The sequence below is a fragment of the Rutilus rutilus genome (assembly GCF_951802725.1).
Source record: "Rutilus rutilus genome assembly, chromosome: 3".
Classification (NCBI taxonomy): Eukaryota; Metazoa; Chordata; class Actinopteri; order Cypriniformes; family Leuciscidae; genus Rutilus; species Rutilus rutilus.
This window is the reverse complement of record NC_140211.1, coordinates 27,732,773-27,753,865: the sequence shown is the minus strand read 5'-3', so window position 1 is coordinate 27,753,865 and position 21,093 is coordinate 27,732,773. Positions and strand designations below refer to the sequence as shown.

General features: G+C 42.1%; 1 protein-coding gene across 1 annotated transcript; it reads left to right on the top strand.

Moving 5' to 3' along the window:
* Window positions 1-13,673: 13,673 nt before the first annotated feature.
* On the top strand, window positions 13,674-20,944 carry slc8b1 (solute carrier family 8 member B1). The gene is made up of 15 exons (XM_084403683.1): window positions 13,674-14,292; window positions 14,530-14,682; window positions 14,887-14,939; window positions 15,681-15,738; window positions 16,271-16,376; window positions 16,979-17,146; window positions 17,262-17,375; window positions 17,741-17,800; window positions 18,127-18,260; window positions 18,746-18,887; window positions 19,163-19,284; window positions 19,629-19,782; window positions 20,072-20,152; window positions 20,308-20,372; window positions 20,555-20,944. The coding sequence occupies exons 1-15, from the start codon at window positions 14,143-14,145 to the stop codon at window positions 20,741-20,743; spliced, it is 1,749 nt and encodes a 582-aa protein (XP_084259809.1). The 5' UTR covers window positions 13,674-14,142; the 3' UTR covers window positions 20,744-20,944.
* Window positions 20,945-21,093: the final 149 nt, after the last annotated feature.

The window sequence follows — 21,093 nt, the reverse complement described above, 5'->3', positions numbered from 1 at the left end:
CCAGGACAAGTTGTTCCTTTAAAACACTTTCGGCCTCTGGGACTCTGTTTGGCTCTCTGCGCTGAACTCGGCTGAGTCTCTCTTGTAGGTCATAGGCGTATGAGCGTATCGTCTCTCCTTGCATTTGCTTACGTTCGTAGAAATCTTTCAGTCTGGTTCCAATTGGCACTTTGTCTCCATAGGTGTCTAGTAGGACTTGAAAAATATCGTCCGTAGATTTTTCACCATCACCCAACATGAACCTCACAGTCGCTTTGGCTTCATCTTTGAGATGCTGTTTCGCCAACTCTACACGATCTTCTGCAGGTACTCTCATCACTTGGAAGGCAGATTTCATTGATGCAACCCACTCTTCAACGCTCAACTCTCCAGTTTTGGTCGAACGGCCACTGAACTCTGGCAGTTTTCTGTCCCTGGGAATGTAAATGGTAGCTGGGGGTGCTTGAGCGGTAGCCTGATGCTCGATGACAGCTCTTGCTAGTGACAGGGCCTCTCTTTGTTCAGTTCTTGCCTGGTCGAGTGCTCCCGCCTGTTCGGCAAACCGCCTCTGCATCTCTGCCATCTCCCTCTTCAGTTCCTCAAACTCTGCCATTCTTCAGCTTGAAGGCCTGGGACTTGTGACACACGAAAAAAAGGTAAATACAGTCTAATTCTATCCTGTTCGTGACGCCAAATGTAACGGGACTGTAAGTCTCGCCTCGTAGGGGAAAATAAAAACACTACCTTGGAAGACTTAAAAGCGAAAGGATCTTAGTCCCCGCTCCAGTGCTTTGAGCCTCAATATGCAATATGTTATGTATATGTTTTCTCTTACACTAGTTTATACTACAGGAATAGGTAGCGTAGGCTTCAGGTGAGTATGTCGACACGGTGGCTTCCTGAAGTGTATGTGGTGAAAAATAAATTGAAATTCACATCCCCACCCACCTAATCCTAATAGTGTAAGTGAGACGCCCCTACCCCAAGGTAAGTTCAAAAAAATAACTTTCAAATGTCTTACGTTTTAACAATTAGTAATTTATTTTCCTTCTCTTTGTAAATTATATTTCTGCTGGAAGGATCTGTTTCAATATCATAAAATACCAAAAAGTAACAAAAAAATAAAATAAAATAAAAAACAGTTTTGAGATTGTCTTCTTGAAAGATCTTCAAATAGTTAACACTTTCAAAACAAGCCTCTTTTAACACCTCAAAAGTGTTTCCCAAAATTAATGTCAGTATAGGGCACAAACTTATTTACAGACAACACTGGATATAGATGACTCTTATAGTTTGATCCAAATGATTCACTTCATAATCTCACTCCACTTAAATGACTCACTTCTAACAACTCATTTCGAATGTAGGTAACCTTGAAATCACTTGAACGATTCCCATGAATCAATTTTATGATTCAGTTTCCAAACAACTCAGTTAGCACAAACACAGTTCAAATTGACAGTTGAAACCCTCAGTTTGTTCAAACACTCAGTTCAGTTCACACTATATCAGTGAAATGTTCGTGTGTGTGTGTGTGTGTGTGTGTGTGTGTGTGTGTGTGTGTGTGTGTGTGTGTGTGTGTGTGTGTGTGTGTATCGAACTGTAGTACCAGTCTGTGGCAACGACAACTTTGATGTGATGACTTGCGATGACTTGAACAACAGATGTAACGATTGAATGAACAGCTGAGACAGGACAGTGAGATGTCGTAAGGATGGCAGGGCAAATAAAAATAAAAAATAAAAAACACAAGAAAGTTTCAGCGTGGCTCAGGAAAAACTCAGGTAATTTCAACAAAATGGCGCAGCTCAGCCCAGCTCGCACGCGGCACGCATAAATCAAATGATCTGGATCACACAAAAAAACGTCTTTCAAAAACAAATCTTCACCATTGACGATCGTCAGTCTCCCAAAAACGAATCACTCCTTCAAGATCGATCGATCAGCTCACATAAGCATTCTCGCGCACTGAAAAGTGCACTCAAATGATTCTCAGAAAAATAAATGTCTCTCGTTCCAACACGGTCTGTAGATCACCCAGAAAAACAGCAGGACGCTCAAAAATTCTTAGTCAGACTAACGGAAAAACAAGTGTTCCGAATGAAACTCACGGCTCTAGCAACTCTCTCTCGTGCTCTCAGCCAGTCTCCAACACTGTTCTCCGTCCGATGACGCAATCGACCGAACCTCTGTTTCAACTGCGTCTACAGTTTCACACGACAATGTTGATGTACACTAAACTCACGAAACTTAATCCGAATGTGCACCACTGTTTTACATTACAGCTTCAACAGAAAAATATCGACCTCTTGTACAGCAATCATGGCGTGTCTGCCTCGTAAACTATTGCGCTCTCTTCTTCTTCCCAGACGTCTTTGCATCTCCCGCGAGCACGCCGGAGAAAGAAAAACCCGTCAAAATAAAAGTCCCCATAGAGAAAAATACCTCCGTTACACTTAGATGAAAATTATATTACAAAATGGAAGTACTTTTAATCAAATTAATTAATGAAACTGAGTTATCATAATATCACCACCACAATAATCCAACATTCGGTGGAATGGCTCGTTTGTTCTTTATATTTTTTTGTTTACACATATTGTTTAATGTTTTCAACTAAAAGAAAACGTTAAGATATATGGTATAGCTTGATGTGTATATTGCCTAATTGTAAGCTTGCTCAGAAATGATATAAAAAAAATAATAAAAAAAATTAACTTACAGTTTTTCTGAATTGCTAAAACACATTTCTTGAAACCATCACTCACTTTCTCAAAACCTTAAACACAAAACCAGATTTTCAAACCACATTCAGAGAACCTCTGACTCTTCTGGCAAAATCAAACAATTGCCTCAAAACCATTTTATCTGTGATCAAAATCAAACAATGCTCTCAGATCATACACACAGCGAGTCAAAATTATAAACACTACAGATCATTCATTACACACTACATCAAAAAATGGAGAACACAGAATCCAAAGCATGCAGTTACAGAAAAAAAGTATATTGTAACAAAGTAAACAAATTTTGCAGGGGGGAGGCCCGTATATTCACCACTTGCATACTGTGAAAATACAGTGACCCAACTGCAAAAGCCAAAAAGGTTACAGTAAAAAACTCTAAATGAAAAGCATGTTACAGTAAAGTACACTCAGAAGAGTTGTGCAACTGCAAAATCAAGGTCAGTGAGAGAGATTTTATTCTGCTTCAGCATCACGTCTTCATGTTGGTCCGGCCGGAGGAGTTTCTCCACATCTCAGACAATGTCATCTCTGCAGGAAAAGGGAAAAACCCTAAAGCAGATCCAGCCTTGACAACATTCTCCACACCTTGCTCTTCCTCATCCTCTTCCTGCTTGTTCACCTCCTCTTACTCGTCCTCATCCTCCTCTCCCTCTTATATTGTTTCCATCCATTGCTGGTATCAACATTCAGTGCAACATTTTGAGTAAATTTTGGGACTCTGAACTGACTTGTATGTACAGTTGGTTTGGTCACATCATTAGAAATAAGTGTGAACAATTTAACCATGACAAACGATGTAAACGATGACAACTGTGTTGCAGTTGTGTTTAACTTTCGCCTACCTGTGTTTAGCATTTTGAAACGTAAGTGCATCACAGTGCAAAATGTGTTTTAGTGAGTGAGAATGTGTTTAGAGTTTTGAAAAAAAAAGTGCATGAGATTTGCAAACAGTGTTTTAACTACCTGAACTTGTTTAATGTTTTACAGAAAGAGTGATTTATTCGATAAATTGGTTTAGACTATTGAGAATTTGGTTCAGAGAATGGGGTTTAGTGTTTTAGCAATTCAGAAAAACTAAAAAATAAAGGCTTTCTCATTACAGTTTTTTTCAATCGCTAACAAGTGCTTACCCATACTTCAGATACTTTTTCTAAACTCTTAACACAGACTCCCACCTACAAAACACAATTGGCCAAATGGTTAATTGTCTTCTCAAAAACACATTTTGTTAAATATATACTAACTCTTCATTTCAAAACAGAACACATGTTTCTCTGCGCACACACTAACTTTACCAAAACACTGGAAATCTGACTCAAAATGAAATTATTCTGTCAAAGAATAACACTTGTTTTCACTTCACAAGATTCATGCACTCAATCAAAGTACACCAGGTTTCAAAATACTGGCTATTGTTGACATTACTAAAACTGCATAGACTTATGTTTCAGTTTTACAGGTATTTGCATGCAAAACGTGCAATTCACCGTTTTACACTAAATTTCTTGGTTGGGAACTGTATGTCCACATGTACAGTACTTTCACATTCATAAGCATTCCAGTAAAAAGCAAATCAGTTTTTATTCCTTTACTGTTTACTACAGGAGGTACAGTAGAAACACAGTTTGATAGAACAGAAAAAGTTTTACAGTATTGCTTACTGTACGAAAGCCTGTCCTAGGGACTAAAGTTGTTGGCCGCACGGACTGATTATAGTGTGACACGCAGGAAGACGATTTGGTGAATGTTCATCTCTGCACGTTTGTCTATGCTCTGTATAATGCGTTTATGCCTTGATGTAAGTACATCTGCATATGTATGTTTATTGAATGTATGTTATTGATGTCCCGCGATCGTTCTGCGGTTACCATCGGCGAGTTTTGAGCGCCGTAGCGGCCGTAATTTGCCGCGAGAGAAACACGCTAATCAGTATTAGCCTCGGCAGTATTCTAAACTGCGTCACCAATGTTGTTTACATTAATAATGTATCATTGCACTATTTATCATGACTATTTGCATTGATAGGGCTGTTATTAATGTTAAGAATGCAGACTTGAGTGTTTAATCATTGTTTATTGTATTGTTCGACTATCATGTCAGTGTGTCAATGATTCTCAGAATATGATAGTAATTATATTTCTTTATTGTTCCTTTAGACCATTAATACAGACATCATTGCCAAAGAATAACTGATCTAGATGACAACGCAAAGACTGTTCAATAAATCCATCTTTGTGAAGATCTGTTCTCCGACCCTTGATTCTCTAACCGGAATCCCGTCCATATTTGGCCGCCTCAATCAGCATATTATAAAGTTGTAGCACGCCTCCGCTACAAAGGTGGTCCTTCGAGCCGGATTGAGAGCAAGATTGAACCAATATGGACAAAGCAGAAAGTGACCTATCTGAGACAACGTCCAGACCTCGACGCAAGATTAATCTGCCTACACATCTGGATGATTACGATGTTGGCTACCATCCTGCTGGGGACCTTCCTCCAAAGGCTTCCTCTCACTGTCCTAGTCAGCCCCGAAGCAGCTCGAGGAAAACGTCTCACAGTGGTGTCAGCTCTCAATCCAGGAAAAGTAGGCGTTCCATTACGTCCACTGGCGTTTATGTCCCACCAGAGCTCTCTAGCGTCCAGACTGCTATGTTGGAGGAAAAGATTAAACAGAGACAGTATGACAGTCTAAAACGGCAAGTAGAAGAGGACTCACTGATTGATCTGGAATACCAAAGACTGCAGACACAAGCTAAAGAAGCCCAGCGCATGCAAGAGGAAGCACTAGCCGCAAAGGAGGCCCTGTTGAAACAACTAGAACGACAGCGCAAGCTTCAAGAAGCAGAGACTGAACTCGAAGTAGCTAAGCTTGTATCCTCCATGCTCTCTGTAGACTCTAGAGCAACCACTCCAGTCCCTACAGACTCTGGTTCTCCAAACGCTCAACAGCTTGCATCACGGCGCAGCCAGGCTTGTTCACCGCAGCTCATGTCTTCTGAACCTCAGCAGCCTCTCTTCCAGTCGCCCGCTGTGACTTCAACGCTGCTGCCCTGTCTTACAGCACTGCCTGATCCTGATGTCTCTGCAGCAGCACCTAGACCGCCACATTGGGCCTCACCTGCTCCTCACTCTGCAGATGCACCCATGCCCGCTGTATTTGACCCAGGGCCACAAGCATTCTCACCGCCAGTCCCTGACATTGCACCATCGGCTCCTACTGCCGTTCCAGTACACTGTGTGTCATTACCGTCGAATGTGGCCTCTCAGCCTTCAGCAGTGTTCACCATCCCGACCTCCACTGCGTACCCCGTCAGCAGCATGCAGCGTGTGACACAGCAACCTGTTACTACCACATTACCTTCCCTTCGCTACAGGCTACAACAGACAGCAACAACGCCAGTGACAACACTTCCGGGTCTGTCACAGCTCCCTGTCTTCAGCCACCAAGCACCGGTGACGACACTTCATGCTCCTGGTTACAGTAAAGCATCTGTGCCTCTCCCCCCAACTGCCTACTCACCTCAACCGAGTCCAGAGCTCCTGCTCGCATCAGCCTATGGCATTCCACGACCCACGTTACCAGTTTTCGAGAGTGGTGCTGAGAGTGACTTTGCTTTGTTTAAGTTAGCATTGGACAATCTGTTGAGTAATCACCATCATATCAGTGAACAGTATAAATATCATGTTCTCTTAAGTCATTTGGAACTTCCTAGTGCCCATCAGCTCGCTAAATCCTTCATGTATCATCCCCAGCCTTACACTGCTGCTCTGCAGGCACTTCAAGACAAGTATGGACAACCGAGACAGCTTGTTCAGTCTGAGTTGGGTGCCATCCTAAGCACTCCACCTCTTAAGTTGGGTGACGCTAATGCCTTCGACTCATTTGCATTGTCAGTACAGTCTTTAGTGGGTATGCTGAGAACTCTTGAAGGCCAGAATGGTTACGAGCTTTTGTGTGGCTCACATGTGGACCGTCTCTTGAGTAAACTGCCACCAGCCTATCGCGACAGTTTTGTTGAATACTGCCTAAGTCGGGGCATTCTCCAGACCGGCAGCGACAAGACCTACACACTACCTGATTTTGCAGACTGGCTTCAGATTAAGTCCCAAGCGAAACGTATCTCTAGCAGAGCTGCGGCTATGTTCCAGAGTGAAACTCTGAAGCCCCCTGGTAGAGCTAGAGGAGCACCTCATCCAAGAGGGCAGCCAAGGCCAGTTCTCCTGACACGTGAGAGTGTAGCTAAGACTGCTGAGTCGACAGCCCCTAAGTCCAGCTCCAAGCCCAAGCCATACTGTCCCCATTGTGACAACAGGGATCACTACCTCAACTCTTGTGAGGCATTCAAGAAGTTGACTACCTCCCAGATTGTATCTTGGATTAAAGATGGTAAACGATGCTGGAGATGTGGACGGTCCCATGCTGTAGAGTCTTGCAACCTCAAACGTCCATGTAGAATCTGTAAAGAGCTACATCTTACAGTTCTTCACGATTCCATTAAAGATACCACCAGTGCTGTCCTCGCCGTCAGCCTCCCATCGACCCGGGTTTACTTGGACAGACCGAACCGTACACCCAGAGTCATGCTAAAGGTCGTTAAGGTCCTCCTTCACAATGGACACCACACAATGGAGGCACATGCCGTTCTTGATGATGGGTCAGAGAGAACACTCGTGCTTTCCCCAGTTGTGGAGCAGCTCAAGCTTACCTGTACCCCAGAGTTACTTCATTTACAGACTGTTCAGCAATCTCACACAGAACTCGAAGGTTCGTCCGTTTCTTTCGAGGTCTCAGCAGTCACCAAACCCATGCAGAGGTTCACTATCCCCAATGCCTTTACTGCAACCGGTTTGAGTCTTGCAGAACATAACTACCCAGTGGCTGCGCTCCAACGAGCTTATCGTCATCTGAGAGATCTTCCTCTTCCCCCTGTTGACAGAGTTAAACCACTACTCCTCATTGGTTCTGACATGCCACACCTCTTAATGCCGATACAGCCTGTCTGCAGAGGACCAGACGGAGGTCCAATAGCCATCAGAACACAGCTGGGATGGTCTCTTCAGGGTCCCATGAGCCCCAAGCAGCCCTCACGGTGTTATCAGCAGTGCCTTCATATCACCACCACTCCGCTTCATGATGATCTGATTCGGCACGTCGAACGTCTCTGGCAGGTCGACACTTTCCCATACAATGAGAAGATGGTCATCAGGTCCAAGCAAGACAAAGACGCTCTCGCTATGCTTCAGAAAGCCACCACCACTGTGAACGTAGACGGCGTTCAACGTTATGCCACCCCATTGCTCCGACGCATGCCCATGACCATATTCCATACCGATAAGGATGCTGTCCTTCCTAGTCTTCGAAGTACCGAGCGTAGACTGGCAAGAGATCCTGAACTAGCAAAAGCCTACTGCACTGAAATCCGCAAGTTGGAATCTGCTGGATATGTAGCCAAGATCACCACAAAAGAAGCACACAATACCTCGGAATCCTGGTTCATTCCGCACCATATCGTACAACACAATGGCAAGAACAGGATCGTCTTTAACTGTTCATTCCAACATCAGGGTCAGTCCTTGAACAGTCAGCTGCTTCCTGGTCCGATGCTGGGACCCTCCTTATTAGGTGTGCTCCTGAGGTTCCGACAACACACGGTGGCTGTGAGTGGGGACATAAAAGCTATGTTCCATCAGGTACGCTTATTGCCCGGGGACAAGCCAGTGTTGCGGTTTCTTTGGAGGAACATGTGCAGAGACCAGGAGCCTGAGATATATGAATGGCAGGTGCTTCCGTTCGGAACTACCTGCAGCCCGTGTTGCGCCATCTACGCCCTCCAGCGCAGTGCCCAGAACCACCAGAACGACCAGGTCAGTCTGGTTAACATAGTTGAGAATTCCTTCTATGTTGATAATTGCCTGCATAGCACTTCGAACTCTGATGAAGCTAAGGAGGTAGTTGATGGACTTCGTCAACTACTGTCTGAGGGAGGCTTCGACTTAAGACAGTGGGCCTGCAACATACCCTCTGTCATCGAACATCTTCCCGCAGAAGCCCGGTCTGCTAACAGTGAACTGTGGTTGACCAAAGCCAGTACAGACCTACAAGAACCCACTCTGGGCCTACGGTGGGACTGTCTCAGTGACACCCTTGGTTATAATTTGCGATCAACCGAGCCTCTGGAACCTACCATGAGAAATGTGTACAAGACCTTGGCCAGCCAGTATGACCCGCTGGGTTATATCATCCCGTTTACCACCAGGGCCAAGGTTCTCATCCAAGATCTCTGGAAGCAGAATTTGGGCTGGGACGATCCAATAACACCTTTACAGCTAAGAGAGAAGTGGCTAACATGGATACAAGAGATTCCTAATCTGCTTCAGCTGCAATTTCCTCGATCTTATGCCCCAGCCTGTGCTGATTACCCTAGTGCCATCCGAGAACTCCACGTATTTTGCGACGCCTCAGAAAGAGCATACGGCTCAGTGGCCTATTTGCGTACTACAGATGATCAAGGACACATCCATGTCGCCTTTGTTCTGGCCAGATCCAGAGTGGCCCCCAGAAAATGCCTCTCCATGCCTCGTTTGGAACTGAGTGCAGCCCTGACTGGCGCCCAGTTAGCCAAAGTGATCCAGACTGAGTTGTCTCTTAATCTCCATACAGTCACCCTCTGGTCTGACTCAACAACCGTGCTGAACTGGCTCACCTCTGAGTCCTGTCGCTACAAGGTATTTGTAGGGACACGCATAGCCGAAATCCAGACCCTCACAGACACGGCTGAATGGCGGTACATTGATTCAGCTCACAACCCTGCCGATCACATCACAAGAGGCCTGACACTGAACCAGATAGCAAGACCCCATCAGTGGAGTTCAGGACCAGACTTCCTCCTTCAACCTTCTGACCAGTGGCCATCCACACCTGTCACTAAGGTAGAATCGGAGATCAGTGAGTTAAGGAAAACTGCATTCATCGGCACTGTCAAAGTCTCCAATAATTTACTTGTGGACCCCAATCAATTCCACACATGGCTAGAGCTTGTTGAGGCCACTGTCAGGTCCCTACACGGGGCGGCTGCTGCAGACAGCGACTCTTCACTGCAAGCTGATGACTATGTTGAAGCAGAGAAACTTATCTTGGCCCAAGTTCAACAGGACTCATTCCCACTGGAAGTCCAAGCTTTGAAGACTGGACAGCCGATTCCAGCTACCAGCCGTTTGGCATCCCTTGCACCAGAGTATGATAAGGACACAGGTCTCATCAGAGTAGGGGGACGGTTACGTAGAGCGAGTGACCTCGACCTTGATGCCATCCACCCGATACTGTTGGATCCTGGTCATTCTACAACGAAGCTGTTAATTAAAGAGACGGACCGCCGACTTCTGCATCCTGGTTCTGAAAGGGTGCTAGCGGAATTACGTCGCCAGTATTGGATACTCCGGGGCAGGGAAGCCGTCCGTAAGCATCAACGCAAATGCCAAGATTGTCAGTTCTGGCGAGCCAAGCCTGAAGTCCCCCAAATGGCCGATCTTCCATCCTGCCGGCTGCAACTTCACCAACCGCCGTTCTATTTTACTGGGGTAGATTGTTTCGGCCCCCTTTCGGTCAAAGTTGGTCGTCGCCACGAAAAAAGATGGGGCATCCTTTATAAGTGCATGACAACACGATGTGTGCACCTTGACCTGTTGGAGCACCTTGACACTGATGCATTCCTGCTCTCTCTGCGTCGCTTTATAGCAAGACGAGGTAAGCCCATGGAATTGCTCTGCGACAACGGAACCAACTTTGTAGGAGGAGACCGGGAACTACGTGACACTTTTGATGTAATGGCACCCAAGCTTCAAGAGCTGCTTGCTCCACAGAAGATCAGATTCCGCTACAATCCACCTAATGCTCCTCATTTCGGAGGAACCTGGGAGCGTGAAGTCAAGTCTGTAAAGACTGCACTACGGGTCATTCTGCGAGAGCAAACGGTGCCAGAGCCAGTGCTGCAGACGTTGTTAACGGAGGTTGAGGGTATTCTAAATGCCAAGCCCCTCGGCTACGTATCTTCCGATGTTGCAGACGTCGACCCAGTGACTCCGAACCTACTCCTTATGGGCCGTCGTGATGCCTCCCTACCTCAAGTCTTTTTCGACTCTACCAACCTGCTCGGAAGACGCCGATGGAGACATAGCCAGGTGTTGGCGGATCATTTCTGGACTGCCTTCATCCGAGATTACCTCCCAAGTTTACAGGATCGGCAAAAGTGGAGAAAGGATGGCAAGGAGCTAACTGTGGGTCAAGTGGTTCTTATTGTTGATCCCCAACTTCCTCGTGCCCTCTGGCCTGTGGGCACAGTGACTGAGACGTTGGCTGGACCTGACAGGAAAGTTCGTACTGCTCGTGTCAGAGTTAATGAGAAATCCTACACTCGCCCAGTTGTTAGGTTGATTCCACTTCCTCACTTTGAGGAAGAGCCGCGGACACTGTAGACAGACTTTCTTGGTGTTTACAATTATCCTGTCAGATAATTGGGGGCGGCTGTGTACGAAAGCCTGTCCTAGGGACTAAAGTTGTTGGCCGCACGGACTGATTATAGTGTGACACGCAGGAAGACGATTTGGTGAATGTTCATCTCTGCACGTTTGTCTATGCTCTGTATAATGCGTTTATGCCTTGATGTAAGTACATCTGCATATGTATGTTTATTGAATGTATGTTATTGATGTCCCGCGATCGTTCTGCGGTTACCATCGGCGAGTTTTGAGCGCCGTAGCGGCCGTAATTTGCCGCGAGAGAAACACGCTAATCAGTATTAGCCTCGGCAGTATTCTAAACTGCGTCACCAATGTTGTTTACATTAATAATGTATCATTGCACTATTTATCATGACTATTTGCATTGATAGGGCTGTTATTAATGTTAAGAATGCAGACTTGAGTGTTTAATCATTGTTTATTGTATTGTTCGACTATCATGTCAGTGTGTCAATGATTCTCAGAATATGATAGTAATTATATTTCTTTATTGTTCCTTTAGACCATTAATACAGACATCATTGCCAAAGAATAACTGATCTAGATGACAACGCAAAGACTGTTCAATAAATCTATCTTTGTGAAGATCTGTTCTCCGACCCTTGATTCTCTAACCGGAATCCCGTCCATATTTGGCCGCCTCAATCAGCATATTATAAAGTTGTAGCACGCCTCCGCTACACTTACAGTGAACAAAATATCCATTAAACACACAAGAGCATTGTGAACAAAAAAACATAAAATTACTGTATCTAATCTCTGCGATCTTCAGGGTTAGGCCACATGTTTTCATCAAGATCACATCTGATATCATCCAAGGGGATGCACCTGGGATAAAACTGCTTGGTATGTCGGATCCACCCTTGGAGCCAGCATCCATGGCTTCAAGGAGGGACATCTGCTCATGTGGCTGATGGTCATAAACCTTCCACCTCCACATTACATTTCGTCCAGGTCGTTACATTTGAATCCTGCCTCATCTATGTATATGAATTCATGAGGGGCCTGGTTGGCCTCCAATTCTATAACTCTCAAAACAAAGTTTATGTAAATCATGTCATTACTGTATACTATACTGTACTGTGTAGGTTACCTACTTGCAAAGTGCAAAGCTTATAGAACTGGACATTGAATTGAATATACTACACTATACCTGGACATATTGTCGTTGTAGCTTCTTGACTCTCTCACTGATATATTGTTTTTGAACTGATATCATTGCAGAAGCAGAGGTTTTTATAAACTTTCATATTGTAAAATATTAGTACAATTTGAAATAACTGATTTCTGTTTAAAGGAGTCATAATGTTGTGTTACCTTGGATACCCAATGCTCTATTATAGTCTTTCAGGCACTTCTAAAAAAGAAAAGTGGAAAAAAAATCAACACAGAGCCCCTCAGACCCTTATTTCTAAAGGCATTATTGTCTCGCGAGATCTGATGCGATGTTTTGGCTGTCGTGGACGGTCATTATAATAATGCAAATGAGGGGCGCGTTGATTGGTCGTAGAAAAAATACACCATTTCCAGATACATTCTTACAGAAGCCCCACTAACTGAAAGCTATTTTCAAACTGCATGTTTTGCATGAGTTTGGCTAATATTGTTTAGTGGTATATTGTTTTCATACTTGCATTTAAACAGTTTTAGCCACTGAGCATGGACTCCTGTAACGTCACTACTGTAGCTGCTAGTGTAAAACAAAGTGGAAAGATGTGGCTAGCATTCGTAGAGTCCATTCCCCGTGTTTACCTCGAAGGTAACGTTACATACAATAGCCGCATTAGCAGTTAGCTGCTATTTGTTAACCACAGTAGAGCAATAAAAACACAGTTTTACCTTTTCAATTTCTGGCAAGTCCCTGATGGTGGGGATACCTTTTCCCAAACGGAGCTTCAAGGCCAAGTTCGCCTGATATTGCCCCAAATTTGTAAATGATTCCGGTGTAAAATGTTTAGCGCACACACCTAACGATACGCCACTTGAAAGAGTTGTTGGGACAGCGTCATTAAAAATGAATTTCCTCCACTGTTCCCTGATAGTTTCGTCCGTTTTTGGTAGATAAAACACATTTGCATGTTGTTTGTGGCAGTCAGTGGTTGAGCATCTCAGGTGTGCACTCGGTTTCTCCATCTTTCTCGAGTTGACTAAACTGAATCTGAGGGGGAGAGGGGGAGAGGGGCGGGCTTCCCGCGGCATAGGTTTGCGGTGTCCATATTTGGTATATCCTCCCCCGTCTTGACGTCAAGAGGGGGAAGAAATCAAAATCTCGTTTTTTTCGTGCGCGTGCACGTGGCCTATTTTACAAACCCTGAGGTAAACAAACGCTTCACTTTTAAATATCGGCTTCCCGGCCAGTGTACAATCATTATGCAATCATAACATACATTGATTCTCGTGGAAAAGTGAAATTTCTACATTATGACTCCTTTAAAAAAGACACACACTGGGTTAAAAAAAGGCCACCAACCAACATGGTCACAAACTCGTAGGCCAATTTGTAAAGTCCTCAGTGAGAGAAAGCGACATATAAAGGGTTAGTTCACCCCCCCCCAAAAAATGTTTTTTTGCGAGCGAACTATCCCTTTAAGTGGAAAAATAGTGAAATGTCTCTTTAACCATAGGACAGAGGGAGGGCGCATAAGAAAGCTCGTCGTCACGCTGTTTGTATAGGAAGTATAGGAAAGATCTGTCACGCATCCTGGACTTTCTCTTGTGACAGTAGTAAAAATGTGTTTTTAGGTCAAGCAAACCACAGATTGTGTTTCACAGCGTCTACATACATGGATCACACGGAAGGAAAAAAAACCGAGTCAGACCCACGAAAGCTGCTGTCGATAAAATTCAACTATTAGTGCTGAACATTGAAAAGCAATGTTGAAGGAGTATCTGCGTACAAATGCGTGCTCTGCTCTTAGTGTTGTTTTGCACCGTTGCTCTGCAATGGGATCGTGTCAGCTGCCAGAAATCCGGTTACCTCGTTGCTCTTGGGAATGTCTGGAGTTCAGACAGACCTGCAGGAGTTACACTGAACCGCAATGGAGACGAGGTGAGCTGGACAAAACTTCTCTTCAGTATACGATCATAGGCAATGTATATTTAGATTACAGCTAAATCAAACCACTACACCCCTTTAATTCATTATTCGGATGTGCAGTAACTTCATAAAAGTGTAAAGGTGTCATTCTCCATTTACCATAATTAAATTCTGCGTTATGTGGCCCTTTCTAACTATTAGCAACTTGCTAGGAATCCTGCACTGCTGCATTTTTTGTCTGTGTTGCAGTGTGATTTTGTGATGAACCTGTCTGCCAGTCAGAGATGTGAGTTTGTGAAGAATACCCCGGACTGTGCTTCAGATGAAGGGTTCATCAAATACCCTTGGGTCACCTTTTGTCTGTTCCCATCTAATCTGCTGCCCCTAGTCATCACACTCTATGTAAGGACATTTAGCTCAGTCACCAAACTTAAAGTTTCCTTTCACATAACAGAGAATCGAATATTGTGTACGTTTATTTGTGGAGCGTGACACGTTTTTTTTTTTTTTACATATCCACCTAAAACGAATCATTATCCATCAGTCTCGATTGTAATTTGATGTTATTGGTCAACTTTCCCTCATTCTCTCTTTTCTTCCTGTCAGGTAATCTGGCTGTTTGTTTTGTTCCTCATCCTCGGGCTGATTGCATCGGACTTGTGAGTTTTGTATTTGAGAAAATACTTTAAGGGTTATTAATCGGCCTGGTGATCCCTGCTACCCCTGTCCTTAAGGGACTTAATTTCTTCTGTGGAAGATATTATGAAGAATGTTACCAGTGACTTCCATTATGTGGGCAAAATAAACTCTTGAGACATATTTTATGTTCCACATAAAACCAACATTCTTCACAGCTTGGTACATTGATAATCATTTAATTTCAATAATTGAGCCTGACTGAATTAGCTATAAGTTAAGTGCTGGCTGTGTGCGTGTGCGTGTGTGTGTAATCTTTACTTTTAGAGTGAATATGATTTGGCATGTTTAATACAGTGCATTCTATTTGCGTTGTGCATTCATTTGATAATTAGAGCTATCAATTGATACAAATTAGTAATAAATTAAAACTTATAAATAATAATTGTAACACTCTGGAAACATGTGATCTCATGGCAATATCAATCAAGCTGAGTCTTTATGCCTTGACCTAGGCTATGTTTTACTTCCCTATTTACTCATGTGACAGAGACAGCGTCTTTCATTTATCTGGAGATTTTTGAGTTGAGTCTTTATTTTCTAAAAGTTCTGCTTTTTGAGGGTCATAAAGTCAGTTAATTCATCATTTGGTTGCAAAATTCATTTACAATGATTACAATCTATAAAGTACAGAATATTTAATTCAAATGTGTGTAGCTTATAATGTGTATTTTGACTTATATTATATTATTTATTTTTTTCAGTTTCTGCCCAAATCTTTCAGCCATTTCCTCCTCACTAAGACTGACTCATAATGTGGCCGTATCCTTTAAATGTTTGAAACATGGCAGAACAGTAATACCCAGATCAGCTGATCATTGCAATTTGTCCTCATTTTGCAGAGGTTGAGGAGGTTAATTACTTCTCATGTGGACTTCTGCTTTGTCCTTACCAACCACAGCAGTGATAAACTCCAGAGTCCTGGAGTGAAGAGAATATCACAACATGCTAAGCAACTACATGTAGTATATCAAACAATAAGTCTGTTTGTAGGTCATATGCCCACAGTGTTTGCCAAGGCTGTGTTATTCTAGGTAGTGTTTCAGTCTAATACTGTTTATTCTTGAAGTTTGTGCATGATCGAGAAGAGCCTGTTGTACTGTTTGAGTCATTAAAGTGTGTTCATGACTGAGAGGTGTGTGTAGTGGTCAAGCGGTGTGTGACAGAGTGGAATCTAAAGTGATCTGTTTGTGTTTTGGTTACTGGAAAGGGCCCAACATGGTGTTGTGAGGTTGTGTGTTGGTGCTGGCATGTTTTCTTTTTCTTCATCATTTTCCATGACGGAATAGAACAGGGAGTAACGTTCCTGGCACTCGGAAATGGGGCTCCAGATGTGTTCAGTGCCATGGCTGCTTTCTCTCACCCTCAGACTGCTGGTCTTGCTGTTGGAGCACTGTTTGGTGAGAGATCAGCACTTGCACCAAACATGCACCAAATATCCTTACACAAACACACATACACACACACACACACACGTTTCGCTCTATTAATTAGGACACTGCATAGACTTCCATTGATTTTGTATCGTGTTCATTATAGTGTCACCTAACCCAACGCATACCCCTAAACATGGGGAACATGTGGAAAACACTAATTTAAATAAAAACATGCTTTGGCCAATTTATAAGCCTTTTTAACTAGTGAGGATTAGTAAAATGTCCTCACTAATCATTTATCATAGTATTTCACTGTATAAGAGGACTTTTGACCCTCACAAATACAGTTATATTGGCTGCTGCAGAAATTACACACTTCACATTTAAGTCTTGTGAACAGATTCCTTAACCATAAAAACATGAAGTGCTCTGTAGTATTGTTATATCTATGGTGCTTTTCAGTATATAGTATTCAGTATGTGTTCATTTATTTAATGTTGACTCGTTGGCATGTTCATTAGCAATGAATATAGACCATTTGTTGAACTACATGAATTAGGATTTTTTTTTTTCCTACTTTATAATGACATACTGTATTTTCTAATCTGATTTTTTTTTTTTTCTAGGGGCAGGAATCTTTGTTACAACAGTGGTAGCTGGGAGCATTGCTCTGATTAAACCTTTCACTGTGGCATCCCGTCCATTCCTTCGTGATGTCATTTTCTACATGGCGGCTGTGTTTTGGACCTTCAATATCCTATACAAAGGCTACATTTCCATGGGAGAAGCCGTGGGTCTGATAACCGTTATTCATTTACCCAAAATTTACACGTTCATTCTGAATGTTTTTGACATTCTGAGTCTAACATATTTGTCTCCTGCGCCATTTTTTTTTTCTCTTATCCGCAGGTTATCTGGGGTTGTATATTGCATATGTTTTGACTGTGATTGTGAGTGCATATGTTTACAATCGTCAGAAGCATCAGCTAAATGAAACGGCACAGAGCTCAGGCAGAGAAAACGGTGAGGAGACTGCCGTTTTTGTCAGCACTGAGCACTATTATTCCAAAAACACACATCACACACATTTTACCCCCTTAAAGTCTCATTACAATTTCTGAATTAGGAGCGATTCTTTTCTGTTTTTAAGTAAAACATGTTAAAATGTGTTGTAAAGTCATGTAACTTGGTTTTTGGTTTTCAAAATATTACACTATTTACACATTCATATATACTGCTTACAACAATGGAAACACAAAGCTCTGTCAGGACTTTATCTACATAAAGTGTTATTGTAGTTTATTAAATAAAATACATGCTGTTTGACTAATAGCAGTGTTAGTCATATCACTGAGCAGAGATTAATGAGTGCTGTTCTTGACTTGTAGAAGAGATTCTCCGGTCTGATTCACATAGAGAAACTCAGAGTGGCAGCATACAAGCACATGGTGGGTCACTTCCTCTCAACTTAAAACTATGTTGGTTAACTTAAGAGCTGGAGTTTCCGTGGGTTATGCATGTGTGTGGTTGTTTTAAACTCCACTGACTTTCATTAATATGGGAGTTTTGCAAGTGTGTGTTCCCATCTGCTTAGTTAACAGTGAAAGAGAATTTAGCATATTTGAGGAAGTTCTGTATGGTGTGAAAGTGTTGCTCTCTGCTCAGGCATTACATATTATGTTTATGTGCTTGATTGGCTTTGAAATGCCACTCTTCATCAAGTTTCTTTCATAATTTAGAGTTTGTGTGTGAAATTCTTACATACATGTTTCAGATGAAGAAGAATATGAGCCTTTGCTGCCTTACAATCAATCTACTGCCCAGATCTTCCTGAATGCTATTAACCCAGTGGACAGCCGGACCTGGAGGAGACGGCCCTGGAGTGCCAGAGTCCTCAAAGTGATCAAGGTGAAAATGTGAACGTTTCATGATCACTTTCTGGTTCTAAATGAGTGGATGTTCCTCTAGTAAAATAAACTTGTCTAATTGTCCAATTGGTGGATGGTGGGAACTTTATATACATGCATATGTTATTTTAAAGTCACAATGAATTAAAAATGTTTTTTTTCATAGAATATTGCAATATTTATTATAAATGATTTATCCATGCACATCATTATTTTTTAAATCCATGTACCTTGTAATCTTTAATAAAAAAATAAAAAAAACGTCCCCTTCCTCTTGCAACAACATCTCTTCTCTGATGATGACACAAGCCGTTTACAGGCGCAAGGACAGGACAATCTGTCACTCACATAACAGTAAAAGCAAACCACAACCATCCAGTGAATTCCTGATGGCCAAAATGCACAAGTCACTTGTCTGTTTCACTTTGCTTTTCATGCCCACTTTAAGGTGAAGTTCCTTTTTTCCTGTCTGTCGGACTGTGTTAGGTGCCTGTAGAAGTGCTGTTATTGTTGACCGTTCCTGTGGTGGACACAGATAAGGAGGATCACAACTGGAAACGGCCTCTTAACTGTCTGCACATAATCACTGGGCCTCTGGTGTGTGTGCTCACATTCCAGTCTGGAAAGTGTGAGTCGGCTTGTTTTTTTTGTTTTGTTTTTAACCATAAGAACAAAACTGTCTAACAGCAATCTTTTATGTTTTGTGCACATGTAAGGTACTGTTATGTCACCCCTATCATTGTTGCTTTATTACTCCTGTTGCAGTCATTAGACCGGACAGAGGAACCGAAATTCCTCTTGTATGTGAAAAGATAAATGCTGTTAATGCAGATGTTGTGTAATCACTTCACATTCTGTAAAGTGCATGTGATTAAAACAGACATTCATTCTTTTTCATTCAAGATGGCTTATACCTCATTGAAGGAGAATTTCCTGTCTGGGCGCTTACAGTCTGCATTGGAGTCTTCCTCTCAGCCATAGTCTTCTTCACTACCACAAATAATCATCCTCCTAGATATCACTTTGTATGACTCTTCAGTTCTGTCTGCTTTTTATTTTGGTTGAAATATGCTGCTAATATAAAGCTTCATAGCTCATATGCATATTTGCAGTAATGTACACTACTGTTCAAAGGTTTAGAGTCTATTATTAGTAGAATTTTTTTTTTTTTTTAAACTTAAATAGGATTCCTTTATTTGATCAAAAATACAGCAAAAATAATTTAAATGAACTGTTTTAATATATTTAAATATTTAAAATGTAATTGAATGATAATTTAATAATAATAATTAGTAAATGTAATTTAAAATGATATTTTCTGTAAAGGCAAAGCTGAATTGTGTGTGTGTGTGTGTGTGTGTGTGTGTAGCTCTATTCATTGCTAGGTTTTGTGGTCAGTGCTCTGTGGATCAGCACTGTGGCGTCTGAGATTGTCAGTGTGCTGCATCTGCTGGGGATTGTTCTCAGACTCAGCAACACTGTACTTGGACTCACCTTGTTAGCCTGGGGCAACAGCATCGGAGGTACATACTCACTCACAACATAAAAAATACACACATAGCACATTATTTTACCATTATTTTATTATTTTTGCTCATAGCCAGTTCTAGGAGTTGAAGTTAAAGTAAAAGAGATTTGCAACTACTAGATGCTAGTATTGTTTAAATATTTTAAGTACTAATGGTAATTTATGTGTTAGTAAAACAATTTTTTTTTTACTTTTAATACTTTAAAGGATCACCAGTAGGACATTATACACGGTTATGTATTTACATCTGTTAGACCAGACATAATATTTCTGTGTTTTCACAGATTGCTTTGCAGACATTACTATAGCCCGTCAGGGATACCCACGGATGGCCATCTCAGCCTGTTTTGGCGGCATTATCTTTAGTATCCTTTAGCATATAAAGTCTTTTAAAAGTTTTCCTTTTTGTGTATGTGCTTTAACTATATCAATAGTTGACAGTATTGTAAATATCCTGATATATTTTACCCTAAAACATCACCACAGAGTGCGTTTTGTATTCCTTTAACATTGCATAAAGACATGCTATTTGGTGTAGGTCTGGGCTGCCTGCTGCAAATGTTTCAGAATAATAACGTTGTGGTGGTATGTCTCGCACACTATACACAATGCCTCAGCTTTCTGCATATACATGTAACTGGATGCTATCTACTGTACAATTTTCTGGTGTTTACTTGAGAATATGTTGCAAGCTTTTAGTCAGCTGAATATTAGTTTAAATGAGTGATGGAGTCTGATCTGTGTGCTGTGTTCTGTTGTATGGACAGCTGGAACAAGAGGGGGTGCTGTGCTGGGTTCTCTCAGGAGCGCTGGGTCTGTCTCTGGTCCTCTCCTTCATACTGGTTCCTCTTCAGTGTTTCCACCTGAACCGAGTCTATGGCATTTTTCTACTGATCTTCTACATTGTCTTCCTCATCGTCGCCCTCCTCACCGAATTTAGAATTATCCAATTCTGACATCAGCAGAAACACTAACCGGATGGATGCGAAGATCTTTAGACTCTCATAGAAATATATAAGAATATAAATATTTTTGTAAATGCACATGTTTGAAGATCATGAGCCAGTAATTACTGTACAGTTAAATTGTTTTCGATCAACTAGAATCTTAAATCATGAGATTAAAATGTATTTTATTAAACAGTACATTTGCAAATATGATATGGGGTTGTCTGTTTTTCTTAAGCGAACCCTTACGAAAATTAACCATGGTTCTACTACAAAAAAACATGGTAAATATAGTTAAACCATGGTAACCACAAATTCACCATTGCTACACTAACCATAGTTGTTTGTTTGAAGTAAAA

Coding starts and splice junctions, on each gene's coding strand:
- slc8b1 (XM_084403683.1), top strand. CDS start 14,143: ATGCGTGCTCTGCTCTTAGTGTTGTTTTGCACCGTTGCTCTGCAATGG. Junction 14,940..15,680: donor GGGCTGATTGCATCGGACTT/GTGAGTTTTGTA, acceptor TATTTTTTTCAG/TTTCTGCCCAAATCTTTCAG. Junction 20,373..20,554: donor AGAATAATAACGTTGTGGTG/GTATGTCTCGCA, acceptor TTGTATGGACAG/CTGGAACAAGAGGGGGTGCT.